This window comes from Marmota monax, unplaced genomic scaffold, assembly GCF_021218885.2.
Source record: "Marmota monax isolate L192 unplaced genomic scaffold, Marmota_monax_Labrador192_F-V1.1 WCK01_AAM20220418_F8-fsc00076, whole genome shotgun sequence".
Classification (NCBI taxonomy): Eukaryota; Metazoa; Chordata; class Mammalia; order Rodentia; family Sciuridae; genus Marmota; species Marmota monax.
In genome coordinates, this window is record NW_026692843.1 from 3,048,932 (window position 1) to 3,064,768 (window position 15,837).

Sequence of the window (15,837 nt, forward strand, 5' to 3'; positions counted from 1 at the left end):
AAGATATATGATTAAATATCAAAAGAAAGTTATAGAATGGTGGATATTGTGAGACAAAGTTCACATTGCAATGTCACACATACATGCACGTGAATAAAGGCACGGAATAAAAACAACGTCTGAGTGACTTGGGGGACAAGAACTGGAGATGTGATGGAATCAAGGGACCTTGTGCTTCCTCTGCATTGTTTGAAATTGCAAAATGAAAACATAACCATGTAGAAACTGTTAATTTCTTAAGTTCCCCCAAAAGTAAATGGGACAATTTTAAAAGTTTATTTATATAACTGCACATCTTATTTTATAAGGATCTGAATATTTTCCAATCTTATTAAAAACCATGAAACTATTTCAAAAACCAAAGGGTAGCACTGGATCAGAAGGCATATGCTTTTAGAATGACTGGTTAAATAGTAACATCACGAAACTCCTCACGAGTCTTCTGGGAGGATTGGGGTTCCCGTGGAAGGGCTGCACTTTTGTCAAAAGAGAACTTTCCTTTGTCTTCTTTTTCAAAAACTCTGTGTAGCTTCTCTAGGGAACGAATGTGAAACAGCTCCACAGCTCGTTATATCGTCTTGGAAAGCGTCTGAAGTTTGGGACCATCATGGCCTCCTTATAGACGTAGGATATTTGGTTATTTGAAAAGCCATCGAGACAAGATGGAACATAGTCACTTGCCCAGAGATTGAAATTTCTAGAAACATGTTGACTTTTATCTGGGGGAATCTTCTTACATCCGAAGCCCTGGGGAAGAAAGACAAGATCAGAGGGGAAACATTCAAGATCACATAGTTTTGAGATTTGCAATGAAACCAGCTACATGATGTGTGTTATGTTTAAATGTACCCTGCGCCACCTTTCACAAAAGGTCCCCTTGGCCAGCCTGCTGGATTCCGCAAACCTACACTGCAGCCTGGTAGTGTCTCACGCTTTCCTGTGCTACCAGGGGGCTGGACTTTCAGAGACGTGGAAGGCAGAACCACAGTGAACCCAGCCATCAGTGCCCGCTAACTGGCCTCAGATCCCAGGGACCCCAGCAGATCTTTGCATCCCTGGTTGCCTCCTCATTACGCAGCAGGACAGATGCATCTTTCTCTAAGAAGATGGGAGGCTGAATTCCTTCCCAACCCCGGGTTCCCAGGAAGGAAACAGAACCTCTGTCTCTGCCCACAGGCTCACATGTTAATTTGTGACACCAGACATGGGAACCCGAGAATTACCATGTACTCAAAGTTGTACACTTGATTTTATCACAAGTGGGTGAAAACGAAAAAAGAAAACACTATGCTAACACAAAGGACCCAGAGGAGGCGGCCACTAGGTCACCCAGACTTCGCATCAGTCAGTGAGGGCTCTGTTCACAAGGGCCAGCAGCAGTCAGGTTTGCAGAGGGAGAAGAACAGCACACCTAAACTCAGACCATCGGAGCAGAGTTTATGAAGGGACTGCAGGTGGTCCCCTGTGTTCTCGAGTCCTACAACCAAGGATGCAGGCAGCCAACCTCCAATTCAGCTGACTGTGGGTGGAAAATATATTTTTTTAAACTGAACCTGTTAGATGTATACAGATTTTTTGTGTGTGTGACATTATACCCTGAGCAATACAATATAACAATTACTGACCCTGCATTTACATTTTTTGAAGTATTAATTAACGTAGAGATGATTTGCAATACACAGGAGCATTGCATAAGTTACATGCAAATCCTACACCATTTATACCAGGGACTTGAGCAGGCTGATGTCTGAAGGTCTCAGAACCAGTCCCCGTGTATATTGACGGACGAGTTGGTGCGTGAGGGGGACCTGCAGGGGCCATGCAATGGCTCTAAGGTAGTCCACATAGACCAGCCTGTGGGGCCAGGGCCATGGGGGTAGGCAGCAAGTGGCTCTGGAGAGACAAACAAGATGCTGGATACACCAGAAAATGTAAGAAGACACAACAGGAACAACAAAGATAAGGGGGAAGAGCAGGAAGGAGAGCAGCAGGTAAAACTGCAATTATGTCCAAATAACTGGTGACTTTGTGACTAAGAAATGCGCTGGGACGTTCAGTAAGAATTCACGGAAAGGGGGGCTGGGGCTGGGGCTCAGGGGTAGAGCATTTGCCTAGCATATGTGAGGCACTGGGTTCAGTTCTCAGCACCACATATAAATAAGTGAATAAAACAAAGGTCTACTAACTACTTAAAAAATACTAAAAAAAAAAAAAAGAAGAATTCACAGAAAGGAAGAAAGGGAGGGAGCAAGAAGGAATGAGAGAGAGAGAAGGAGGAGGGGGGATGAATCTACAACTGAAATTGCAGGATTTGGCCCTGTCTGGGGAAGCCAGGTCTGCAGCTCCGATGTCCAGGCGGAAGCCCTGGAGTGGCACCTCTGGGAGCGAGCCTAGCTAGAGCCACCAACAGCCCCAGGAAGGGACATGCAGAGATAAGCACTTTAAAAGACTTGCCTTCTCCTTGGGGAAGAGCTAGAGATATCCATTTATATAATCAGAATAACATGACGTTAATATATGTATTAAACATTTATACTTGAAGGTAACTACTAGCAGAAAAGCAACAGAAATCAAAGGGAGCAAATAAATTCAGCCAATCTAGCAAAATAAGGAGGGGGGGGGGATAACCACGACCTGCACATGAGGGCTGGGGCTGTAGCTCAGTGGTAGAGAGCTTGCCTCACATGTGTGAGCACTGGGTTCGATCCTCAACACCACGGATATACATACGTACATACACAAAATGATATCGTGTCTGTTTACAACTAATATATATATATATTAGTACATTGACACACATACCTGATTTTATCATATATATGTATATTTTATCATATATATATATATATATATATATATATACATATCATGCACACAAGAAACAAGAAACATGAGAAAGGACAGAAATAAAACCAAAAACACAAGCTGTCATAATAATATGAATGGGTTAAATTCTTTCATAAAGAAACGAAGATTCCTGGATGTTTTAAAAAGCAATGCTGTATACTATTTATAATGGAAGAAAAACCCAAAGCAATATCACTAAAAATGATGAAGACAAAGGAATGCAGCATAACCTAAATAACATTAGCAAAAAGGTGGTGTAGTGTCCTGGCAGACAGGTAGAGCCCAGGCTGAAGGCACTGAGGCCTGTCAGGAGCACTCCATGCTGGTGGGCGGGGCAAAGGCTGCCTGGAGATAAAACAATTGGGGTTACTGTGCTGAAAGACAAGGTAAGGCAAAACCAAGAATGCTTAGAAATTCAAGAATAATCTTAGAAGCAGAAACTGGAACATCAAGTAGAAAAATAAGAATAAGAAAGGTTGTAATAACAAGTTGGGCATTAATAAAAAAAACTTTGTAACTCAAAGGGGAAATTATGCTCTTTTTAAACCCTGATAAAACACTTCAAAATTACAAAGATAATTTCTATAATTCAAAAATTCAAAATCACAGATCATACACTATAAACTTACTATAGCCCATAAAACTAAATAGTAGCAACATCTATCAACTTTGTTAGATGGCCTAACCAAATTCTAACCATCTAGAAAATTCAAAATACTCTATAAATTATTTTTTAGTTAAAATGGAAATTAAAAATTAGATCATAGACTATTTAGAAGCAAATAATGATGATAACTTAATTAGAAAAACCTTTGCAACATATCCAAAACAATAATCTGAAGAACATTCATGGTCTTCATAGATTAATTAACCAAAATTACAACTGAAAACATTTCTAAAAGAATAGCAAAATAATAGTATTTTTAAATATTTTTTAGTTGTAGATAGACACAATACCTTTATTTTATTTGTTTATTTTTATGTGGTGCCAGGGATTGAACCCAGTGCCTCACATATACTAGTCAAGAGCTCTACCACTGAGCCACACTCTGGCCCCCAAACAATAGTATTTTAAGAGAGATTATACCACTAAATTTAAAATGAGTTAGATATATTTTAGGCAAATACAACAGCAAAATCTACCCAAAAAGAGGTAGAATGTTTGAATAGATTAATTCCCAAAGCAGAAAAGGAAAAAGTAGTTTTAAAAAACTTAACTCAAAAAGGTATTGAACCCAAGTAATTTCATGGGCAAATTCTGTCCAACCTTCTTTAAACTTAAAGTCTCAATGTTATGTAAACTATTCCAGGACACAGAGAAGGCTGAAAAGCTTGCAATGTCTTCTGCAAGACTCTGGTGACTCTGGTGAAGTGCCTGTGGCAGGATCCTATCTGAGCCACTAACAAGGTACACACTCACACATTTGTGTGTGTGTGTTTGTGTGTGTGTGTGTGTGTGTGTGTACTGCAGGCAAAGCTCCCCTTCCATCTGAAAACCATCACTAGCAGTGAGTCATCAAGGTGAGATGGTCAGAAGGGAAAACAAGGGAGTGAATTTCATTTCTAGTTTTTTATAATTCCATGGTTTTTGAGTTCTCTTTTAAAGGCATGCTACTTTGGTGATTTAGATAACAACATTAATCTCTTCATTAGAAGAGGCAGGCTGGTGCATGTGTGGGTTCTATACTCAACACTGCAGAGGAAAACCAGAGATTGGGTGGTTGGTGCTGTTTTAGGTTAGAGCCACTTAGATTTAGTTAGGACACTGTAGACTGGAGGAAAGCCCATAGAGTTGCCATGGGGATTCAATGAGACAATATGAGATGCTGGCCTCTGGCAGTTTAAGTAAATGATAGCTATGACTAACAGCATCGTCCCCACCATCCTGGACTTTCAGGTTTGGTGAGGATTCCCAGAGCTCTCCTGACCACCTTCTACCTAAGGCCCCGCAGCCTTGAATGTGCAGTTAGGGACATGGAAGGACATAGGCATACCACAGTGCTACTAGGCACTAGGAATGTGAGTCCTCAAAATAGGGGTGTGTAAAATACAAACTGGAGTTTAAAGACAGCTTGGATTAATTAATTAATATATCATTAATAACTTGCATGTATAGATTACATGTTGAATTGATAATTTGGAGGAAATATTGTGTTGAATAAAATATATAAATTCTCGGGCTGGGGCTGTAGCACTCAGTGGTCGAGTACCTACCTCCCACGTGTGAGGCACTGGGTTCAATCCTCAGCACCCCCGCATAAAATTAAATAAACATATTGTGTCCAACTACAACTAAAAAAAAAAATTTAAATACAAATTCTCTTGACATACCTTCTTTTTTTTTAAGAATTTCTGTTTTAGTTGTAGATGAACACAATACCTTTATTTTATTTATTTATTTTTTTACGTGGAGCTGAGGATGGAACCCAGTGCCTCACACATGCTAGGCAAGCACTCTACCACTGAGCCACAATCCCAACTCCTCCTTGACATATATTCTGATAAACCTGTTGGTAGTTGAAAATATCCTAAGTCACAAATGCATATAAGCTATGCAGAATGTATGCATGCCTATAATCCCAGCAATTTGGGAGGCTGAAGCAGGAGGATTACAAATTCAAGGCCAGCCTCAGCAACTTATCAAGACCTGGTCTCAAAATAAAAAGGGCTGGGATGTGGCTCAGTAGTAAAGGGTTCAGTCCCCAGAAGAAGAAGAAGAAGAAGAAGAAGAAGAAGAAGAAGAAGAAGAAGAAGAAGAAGAAGAAGGAGAAGAAGAATGTTATGTAAAACTTCCTGGCCAACCTAGCTTAGCACTACAGGGCACTGTTATGGTCTGGCAGTTTCCATGGTGAGGCTTCCCAACCAGACCTTCCTGGGGGCTGCGGCCACCTGCTACTGTCAGTCATCCCAAGAGAGTGTGGTACCATATATTGATACCTGGGAAAAGAGCAAAGTTCAAAATTTATGTATGGTTTCTCCTGAAAGCCTATTACTTTTGAACCCCACCATTAAGTTGAAAAAATCAAACCTTCATAAGTAGAAAAACATTATTAACTTCACCTGTTTCTTTTTACTTACTAAAGCTCCAAAAAAATTTAAAATCACATACACAGCTTGCTCTATATTCCTATCACAGTGCTATTAACCACCACTAACAAGTGCTATCAGACTTCAAGTTCAACAATGACAGGAACTCACCACCTGTAGAGAAAAGGTAACTAGGTACTCTGAAGTCCTTCCTTCTATTATGTTAGCTTTTCCCTCCTGGATCCCTCCTTGAGGACCCGGCTCTGTCATCCAGAGACATGCATGTTCCTCCTTCCTAGGACAGGTCTTCACAAGAAGGCTCACAAGACACCATGTATGGGAAGGGCACTTTGGAAAAGCTTGAGAGGCACATTAACAGGACAGAAGGTTGGTGCAGACTTGAAAACTGCTGGCCACTTTGCGAACTCCAGGAGGCGTTTCTTGTAACCTGTCTGAGTCTTCTTGAAGACCCCACTCTGTTTGGACCCTGTTCAGTTTCCGAGATCAGTCCTCTGTCTCCCGCAGGCCCCTGCAAATCAAGAGCCCTGAGGCTACTCCCTGATTTATCAGTCATTTGGAAAGAAATACTCACAGAGTCAAAGTAGTATCCAGAGTTCTCAAGACTGTGACGATTGTCATGCACAGAGAAGGGGAAGTTGTCCTTCGCTGCTTGCTGGAAAGAGTGAAGGAGGAGATGGGAAGGCACACATCAGAACTCCCCAGAACTCTGGGGCACTGTCAGACTAGTACGTGGCAGGAAGGAGGCCCCATGGGGCAGAGCGATCGCTCAGTGAGAGGACTCAACCCGCCCCAGCAACAGCAGGAACATGGGGATGTGGGTGTACGTGTCGGGGACCTGAAACTCAGCCTTACTGCCAATTTTCTAAAAATCAGAAAAATCCTCTTTCCAAACACCTGCTCTGGAGGCAGGGATAGGGAAAGCATTCAGGTTCACAAAATAAAAGCTGAAAAAGAATTTTGAGGTCACATGGACCAGTTTCTCTAACCAATAAGGATCCCAGGAGACCAGAACCCTGGTCTTGGCAGGACTAGGCCCACGCCAGCTCTTCCCCATGCCGCCACAGTGCCCTGAGTTGCTCATGAGCTGGCCAGGGAGGTGGACAGGGATGCCAATGACCCAAGAGCACCACCTGAGACGACTATAGGGAGCTCTGCTCACTGTGGACTAGGAGGCAGCCACTCTTACAAAATATCCGGCCTGGCACAAGGACCCAATAGGAAGTGGTCACTGTGCAAGAGCCTTGCTAGGAAGAACTGCCGGCCAGAAGGCCACGGGGCTGCCCCTTGAGAGCCACAGAGCTTGCAGCTGCAAGCCGACTCACCTTCTCCCGTTTGTATATGGGTGGCAGCTTCCCCTCCACTCGTCCAGATGAGTGTGGATAATGAGGCTCTTTCAAAGTAGCACTAGTGATGGACTCTGGTGTCGTCTGCGTTAGTCCAATGTGAGGGAACTGGAAATCAGCACACACCCTGATTAGAGCTGGACCCCCCAGACTATAACCAAGGCTTAGTGTCTCCTCTATAAGGTGACTAAAGTGCAGTTTGGGTGCTTCTGGCATGCAGTGGAAATGGTATGATTTGGTAATTTTCAAGACAAAAATAAAAAATAAAATTGTAATAGTCCAGATCCATCCCTGCGGTTGTCTCAGGTCGTAGGACCATCCTGCTGTGTTTGTGGGAGCCTGGTGAGGAGGGTGAGGGCCTGGAGTGTGCACCTGCACGCTGGGAGAAGACACCAACAGGCTCTCTGCGATCCCCACTATTCCAGGAGCTCCCTCCTAGGATCCCATCAGAGGGATGGACCAACCTCCCTTCAGGTAGGCACGAAGGGGGCCTGAGACAAGGGGAAATTGAGGGGTGAGGACGCTGACTCCCCACTGCTATGTGAAGCAGAGGATAGGAGAAATCAAGGAGGGAAAAGGGGGGAAGGAGAAAATGAAGGAAAGACAGGATAAGGAAGGTTATTTGGGGTTGTCCTCAGCATCTCCCTACAAAGGGAAGAAAGGAAACAGGGCTGGGCCGAGGGGGGTTGTCCCAAACAGGGCCTCAGCAGATGCTCTGGCAAGTTGTGGGCACAGTGTGGTCCTTCAAAGTTGCCCTGAATCGGGGTGAGGGGCTCTGGCCTTTGTGTGCTCTTTGGCCATGGGATCCCTAAGGTGTTCTCGGCACCCAGAGCAACGGTCCTTCATCCCTGACACAAGCATGACTGGCACCGGATGCCCCTGGGAGCTCACCCTAGTTTATGTGAATGGCGCTTCTTAAAAGCAATCCCAAAAAATGAGCTTTGAAGTAGGGATCTCTGGGAGAAGAAAACAAATGGAAGCTAAAGCCAGCAAAAGTCAAGACCCGATTCTTCTAGGGAAGAAGAATCATCCCGTGGTGGCTGGGACCAGGCTCTAGGAGCAGAGGGCCCGAGCGCAGTCCAGCCCTCTCTCTCCTGCTAGGTGACAACTTTTCCAAGCCTCAGCTTTGCTTATCTGTAGAGTGGGATAATAATGCCTACTCAACAGGGTGGATTCGATTAAAAGAGAAAATGCATGTACCAGGTAGTGCTCCATCATGGTTGGCAGGTTCTCTAGTTGCTCATAGCTGTCCTCTTCTTTGTCCTCAAACCTAACGCCATTGCCTTGGGCCAGTCCCCCCTTCTTCCCTTTGGGAGTATGACATTGCTGCCCACCCTCTCAAGTCACAATACCACTGTGTATTCAGGAGGGTTTGATGAATGTCTGCCCACAGGTGTGTTCAGTATGTTACATTTGTGTAAAAAGGCCAGGGGGTCATGTTATAAATGTCATATATGTGAGAGGAGGGTGTGGAATCCATAGGAAGCAAAGGACACACAGTAATGGGTGGATCAGAGTGGAAGGAAGGAAGAAACAGAATGAGCCGTGTCAGCCATCACCATGGACGTGAGTAAACTATCCATGCACACAAAACCATGTGTGGTTGACAAGGACACACAGAAAGAGAAGAACTCCCTCTGAACATGTTTAAATGGCTGCCTGTGGGTGAGGGGAGGGGAAATGGGGGTCAAGGTCAATATACTCCTACATGCCTCTGTGTGCACAAACTTTCCAGAGGACACACAGGGAACTGGCCACCAGGCCCTCTGAGGAAGGGCCCCAGGGAAGGGGTGACTTTCTCTCCACTGACCGCCACTGTGCACTTAAGTGTTTCTTAACTAACTTGTGTTATTACATTGTCTTTTTTCAACAAAAAATAAATGTATTTGTTTCTGTTGAGAAATGTCATATATATTCCTGGTTTTAAAAACTCAAAAAATAAAGAAAAACGTAGGAAGTAAAACACCCCCGAGATCCTATGGCCCTCTCCCCTTAACCCTTTGGAAACCACCCCTTCATGATCCTATGCAAATGCGCATCTATAGGCCCAGATCACTTGACATGATATGGTATGATACATACATGATATGATATGACATCGTGGATGATTACTTTATCTGTACGACTTCCAAAAGTTGTGGATACCTTTTTATGTATTGGTACTTCAGGTTGCCTTCTGTGCCCTCTCTGTCACCTCCACTGCACCCCAGAGGACAGTACTGAGTGATCCCTCGTGTGATCACCAACCCGTATACACATGGAGCTTTACACTGCTTTACCAATACCACATGGCATCGGATCTGCTGCCTTACCTTGCTTTTGTCATTTAACATATACCCTAGAGGTTTTCAGTCAACTCACACATGTATGTTTCTAGTTCATTCTGTGCCCTACATTATAAATGTTTTTGAAGCTACATACAACTAACACCAAGGGGCTCCAGGCTCACCACCCTCCCTGTGGCTTTCCTTGGGCCTGGCTGAGCCCTTCTCAGTTGGGGACACCTTTTCTGACATCAGGAATGATTGCTCTCACCCGGTAAATGACGACGGACTTGAGTTCATTTGTATTCTGCCAGTCTGTGGACTAAATCGCTGTTTTAAAAAAATGGCACTAGCATTTTAATTTCCCTCTTTTAACATATATATTTAATGGCTATAACATGATAGCTATGAAATAAACCCTTCTGTTAGATATTGTAACTGTGAAATATAGCTTTTTAACTAGTTGGCGGTGAAATTTTTGCTGCATTCAATCACTCAATGACTGAAATATTAAATAGGAAAGTGAAAGTATGTGGGAAAAAGCCTTTGCTGTGCGGCAACAGCCAGATTACAACCAGCAAGGTCAACTGCAAAATGACTGTCACCTCTAATGTGGCAATTACTGTCCTCCCAAATGGGCTGCTGCTGACTCCAAGCCAACAATTTCTTTAATTTTCTCAACTCGTCTACGAGTTACTTTGGGAAACTTCCTGATCAGCAATATTCTTTTTATATTATTAGGTGCTGACAGCAGAGAGGACCCATGCCAAAGATTCAAGTCAAACCCTGGGGGACAGTGGCCTTCCCCCAAACCCGGGCACCAGGCTGCATTCCCAGGCTCTTTACTGGAGCATGGAATGAACTTTCTACCCTTGAAATGCAGACTCTTGCTTTCTCTAGGCCGTTTGAAATGACAATGTGGTTGTCTCTAGACTCTTGCAGCTGAAGTGGCCATGTGACCCAGTGAGCCAGAGGCAAGAGCCTGCAGGCCCAGCTCCTAGGAAAGCTCTGGATAAGAAAGGGGCAGCCTTAGCCAGCGGGTGTCTTGTCTTTTTTGTCCTTTGAACTTCCCCTATTTTCTTTCCTGGGCTGTGGACTCACTGCCTGGAGTTGGAATAGCCCTGCACTAAGGATGGCAGAATAGAAGACTGAAAGGACCTGGGCCTCAGAGGACTGGGGGGCCCTGTCCCAGCTCTGCACCCTGCAGCCATGCTTCTGGATTCTACTGTTACTTGAGAAACCGAAACCCTAACTGGTAAGATGCTACAGCTGGCTTTTTATGATATTCAGTCAAGCATGATCCTAAATGATAGCTAAGTGATAGAGAAGTAGAAGCTACTTAGTTCGAGAAATTTGTATTTTTCTCTTTATAGGAAATTAGTGTTATATAGTGGACACTATTCCCCATTTTACTTTGGAGCTTCGAGTCAAATTCTTCCTAATCGCAGTCTCTTATTCTAAATACACTTAAACTGATTATAGATTTTTATTTCAATTCTACTTAATTTATTGTGCATATTTTCCATATATTACTTCCAATATCAGTGAAATGAAGCAGGGTGTGCATTATGTGTGTGTGTGTGTGCACGTGTGTGTATGTGTGTGTGTGTGTGTGTGTGGTGCTGGGGATGAAAGCTAGGGCCTCGCACAAGCTAGGCAAGAGCTCCATCCCCAGCCTTACACTGAGCATTTCTGAATGACTCATCTCATTAATCCCACCTTGGTATACCATGCTCCCATTTTACAGGTAAAGAAACTGAGATTAGACTATTTGTCTTAGTCCAAGGTTACATCTGACTAACAACAATCAGTTTTTTTAAAGACCCAAATTTGCCAAGGCCTTTCTATTTTTTTTTTTTGCTTTAAACAAACAAATAAAAATTGTAACCGTTTTCTGCATATTGCTGCTCTTGAAAAAAGTCAGCCAGCTTTTCCCCAGGGTTTGCCTCTCCCACGGGTGTTGTGGAGGGCACCTGGAGGACTTCCTTTTGTGAGTGAGCTGTATCGATTGGAAACACTTAGAATGCACACAGCAAAGAGCCAACAAGAGAAGCCGGGGTCTGCAGGGCTGGGCCGCCCGCAGGAGGTGTCCTGGAGGTGCCAGAAGAGTGGCCGCCCACTGGACTATGTCAGGGCTGCCGCAGGGGGCTCCTGCTGGCAGGTTGCCTTGAGCCCAGGGTTTGGGAACAACCTGGGCAACATTTACAAAGTGGGGAGGATTGGGGCTGTGCTCAGAGCTGGGAAGGGAAGGTTTCCCAGGGACAGGGAGGGGTGATGTGCATTCCTAGACTCTGCCAGTTTCATGGGGTGGGCTAAGGGAGTCAGATACCAGCGGACAGGAGTCTGTTTAGGTTTCTAGTTTAATATGAACTCCTTCAACAGATACTTATCAAGTGTGTCTTGTGTATTAGATCAAATTCTAAGCTTTGGGGAAACATCAGCGAGCAAAAAAGATCAAGGACCAGCCCCCATGAAGCTTCTATTCTAGGAAGCAGAGATGACTAATGTTCGTCACCTATCAAGGTGGGTAGAGTCTGTCAGAAGATAGATGTTGAGAAAAAAAAGAAGGACTAGAACAGGCTGCCTAGCGGGCATCTACACGGTCCAGTGAGCAGAGAATTTTACCCGCATTATTTCATTTAATTCTCCTACAAATGTAGAGGTTCCGGTTTTACTGAAGAAGGAATTGAGGCCAGTGGAAGGGGCTTGTCAAAGGTCATGCTGCTTTAGGAAGAAGGGGATAGGCACTCACTTCTGTGCCCAAGACCACATCCATGTGGTGTGAGGAGGTGTCCAGAGGGCACCGTCTCTCTTACCCATCTTCCGTCCTTGTCTGGCGGAGGGTTGAAGCGTCTCCCTTTGGGCATTCTCTCCAGGAAGCTGAGGGGGGCTGAGGTTGGCACCCTCACTGCTCCATGGCCCCAGAAGCTCTATACACTCGAAGGGCCAGGCCTTCTCTCCCTTCCTGGTCTCTCCCCCTCAGCTCTGCAGGGGCGGGGGGCATTGTTGCCATGGAGCGGGGCTCACCATCACAATGGGTGCACAAGTCTTCTGAAGCCCCTGAGGATTCCTGTCTCTGGTTCCTTGCAGATGAGGCTCCCCAAAGTAGGAAGCAGAGAGCTACCAGGTCCCAGGGGAGGAAGTCCCAGGGATGGGTCAAACAGGGAAGGACAAGGTAAGGTAATCCTGGAGTAATGGCGAACACTTTGCACCTCCAAATCCTGGAACTAATACTATTTGAGTTGATGTCCCCATGATAACCCTTTGTCCAACCTCTTAGTTACCTTACCATCCCTGGGCAGAGGGTGACCTTGTCCATATCAGGAGCACTTCTATACCAGGTTCCACACCTGCCACTGTCTCCTTCCATGACTCTCTGTGTCCCAACACACTTACAGGTGCTCTCTCCTGCCTGCACAGCACGGAGGCCCAAGGAAGTAGCATTCATGAATAGCTATTATATGCCACGTGCTACACTAAAGGAGACACTTCCCTGTGTTTTTATTTGTTTTCCATGACAAATTTCAACCTTTATAAATGGGGAAATGAGGGCCGCCCAGCCAATGGATGGGGCACTGGAGGTCAAACCAAGGTGATGGGTCAGTTCCAGAGCCCAGGAGCCTTTCCAAGGACCACCTGGCCTCCCCGAGGCTGCAAAGGCTGCTCCTGAAGCCTGGCCCTCCTCCCTGGGCCTGGCCCTCCTCCCTGGGCCTGGCTGACACACAGGCACCACCTTGCTTCTGCTCCTGACCATGTTCGGCTGCCTTTCTCCTTTGCTGTCTGACAGACTCTCTCAGCTGCTCCATGGGAGGATAGAGTGACACCCACGGAAGCCTCTATCCCACTCTGTCTCTTCCTAAGAAATTATGTCCTTAAAACTCCCCTCCCAAATCACCTCCCTGGGTACTAACAGGAGTTGCTGAGGAAGTGAGATGGGAACTCGTCCTCTGCCAGTCAGACTGAGAGGTGGGCTCCTGGCTCTGAAGCCAGAGGTGCAGCAGGCCTGCTGCAGCTGGGACACTGAGAGCCACATGTCGGGAGAGGGTAGGAGGGGACAGAGCAGCTCTGCTGTGCTCCAGCCGCTGCGCCCGCCCCAGGCAAGCGATGCTGACCTGGGGGTCACGACCCCTTCCTGGGACTCTTCACCTTCAGCAGGTGCTGCCGCCTGCTCCCCAGTGCCGCAGTGGAACTCCTCCCGCCCAGCAGCACCACCAGAGTCCTGTTGATCCCCAGCCTGGCCAAGATTTGGTATATGGATTAGGATCAAGTTCAGCTGGGACAGGAAACCCGAAATAACAGGGCTTAAACACAATCCATGTTTATTCTCTCTGTCGGGCAGATCTGCCACATGATCCTCAGAGATGAGGCTCCCCCCTACTTGTCACCACTCCGCCATCCCCGGAGAGCAGCTGTTACCTTGTGGCCCCAAATGTGACATCTGGATTCCAGGCAGCACAGCGGAGGAAGGGAAGTCCCAATATATCATGTTAGACCGATCCCCGACCCCTGGGCCAGGACACACACTTGTCATGAGTGGCAGCTGCACACAACACTTCTTGTCATGTGACGCAGCCTAAGCCACAGGACCACACCTTGCAATCGCCTCCAGTGGTGGGGACCAGGATTCAGCTATTCCTGCCCCTAGGGTTAATGTGGAATAGGCTTTGTTCTGGTGGGGTCTCTGTCGGGCTAGGAGTTCTGTCACCACCACAGGAGAGACAGAGAATGCATGTCAGAGGACAACCAGTGGCCCTGCCCAAAGGGCGCTCCCTAACCTTGAATTTGAATTTCCTTGTATCTTAGGGGTAAGCCTAACTTCATTCCTCACAGCAAAGTTTGCCAGCACAGCAGAAGAGGAGGAAGCCTGCCGTCCACTCTCAGCACCATGGCAACATGGCACCCAGAAAATACTTGGTCAATTTTAAAGCACTTTGCAAAAGCAAGAAGAGTGCATGTAGAAAAAACTTCAATGTCCACTAAGTTCTTCACTGTCCGTTTTAAATAACTTGCCCATCGACCCCAAGATATAGGCTGATTACTTTTCTTTTGCATGTACCACCCACCCCCATTCACTGTCCATCCCCACTCTGTTCTGCACCCCCAAGCCCAGCTACAAAGACTGTATCGCCTATTCCTTGACCCTTTGGTCAAATTTATCCAGAAGGAAGGACCAGTGTGAATTGGAACTAGAACCCAGGTGTACTGAAGCCAAGGTCAATACCAGCACCAAACAAGGTTTGTTCCACTACAGTTCCTTGACCCTGTTAGATTATTGGGCAGTTACTTTACAGAGGATGCCTTTAATTCCCTTTCCTAATCTTTCTAAAGCAGTCCCTTTGAAATGCCCACACTCAGCCATAGTGCCCTCCAAGGTGAGCTCTTCTAGACCAAGGGCCAATTGATTGACATTATGTGCTACTCCAGGGCTCTCTCCTGAAGCAAAGGCGAGGGTCTGGGTGGGATCCTACCAAGTCGAGGAGGTGGAGGTGGTACAGGAAGCAGCTGGTCCTGACCCTAGGGTTAAAGGTGAAGCCTGTAAGAGGAGGGGAAGCCATAGACCCAGAATCTAAAACCTAAAACCAGCGCCGTTTACAACACAGCATTTGTTATATGTTACCACCAGTCCCCACCAGTGGACCAAAACTCTTTTAGAAACAAAACCTCCTTTTTAAATATGTTGTGCATCTTTTAGTCTTATGCTCTGTTAAACCATGTAGATGAACACTAAGTACATTTCAATATCCTTTTGAATGGTTGTTATGACTTCTAATAAAGTTGTCCAAGAAAATCAAAACCAAATAAATAAACCTTGGCCAGGAAAACGAAATAGAATTTTTCTTCAACTAGGAGTTCTCAGTCACAGATTAGGGTGGGGTTTGTTCATCGTTGGGGCTGTAATTTTTCAGAGGTCAAGTGACTGGGCTGTACTTTGTGACCTGCTATTCTGAAAACACATCCTGCAGCGCTCAAGGAATTCAGACCTCGGGGCTGAGAACACAGAGGGTCAGGTGCGGTCCTGCCTCCTGCCTTTGCACGTTCTGTGTCCAAAATGGCCTGCCGGGGAGTATGTGCAGGGCAGCATGAGTGCGTGGTGGGGCTTACCAGTTCCTTCAACAAACATTATTGCCAGTCCACTGTGGGCTAGCGTGATTTCTAGAAACACGACAGCAAACACCAAAAAGCAGTTCTTTAAAAAAAAAAAAAAAAAAAAGCAAATCATGACTTTGCAATGCATTCAATGACCCATGCCCCAGATTACTAATAAACCAAAAATTATTTTCGTTGAACTGTCTACAAGATTTTATAGCAAATTATTTTGCTCACTGTATTTTTTT

The 15,837-nt window shown here is 45.5% G+C and overlaps 1 protein-coding gene and 1 long non-coding RNA gene across 2 annotated transcripts; one reads left to right on the top strand and one right to left on the bottom strand.

Moving 5' to 3' along the window:
• Positions 1-534: 534 nt before the first annotated feature.
• Positions 535-12,369, bottom strand: Tex36 (testis expressed 36). Its single transcript, XM_046448856.1, has 4 exons — positions 12,319-12,369; positions 7,218-7,346; positions 6,467-6,547; positions 535-747 (listed from the first exon to the last, which is right to left on the bottom strand). The coding sequence occupies exons 1-4, from the start codon at positions 12,367-12,369 to the stop codon at positions 535-537; spliced, it is 474 nt and encodes a 157-aa protein (XP_046304812.1).
• On the top strand, positions 10,477-15,309 carry LOC124095640 (uncharacterized). The gene is made up of 3 exons (XR_006852549.1): positions 10,477-10,757; positions 12,593-12,677; positions 14,306-15,309. It is a non-coding gene; the product is annotated as an uncharacterized LOC124095640 (long non-coding RNA).
• The last annotated feature ends 528 nt before the right edge of the window (positions 15,310-15,837 follow it).

Excerpts from the sequence above, each read along its gene's own strand:
- Tex36 (XM_046448856.1), bottom strand. The coding sequence starts at position 12,369 with ATGCCCAAAGGGAGACGCTTCAACCCTCCGCCAGACAAGGACGGAAGA. Across the intron at positions 6,548-7,217 it reads CCATATACAAACGGGAGAAG|CAAGCAGCGAAGGACAACTT; the intron begins GTGAGTCGGCTT and ends CACTCTTTCCAG. Across the intron at positions 748-6,466 it reads CTGGATACTACTTTGACTCT|GGCTTCGGATGTAAGAAGAT; the intron begins GTGAGTATTTCT and ends TTTCTTCCCCAG.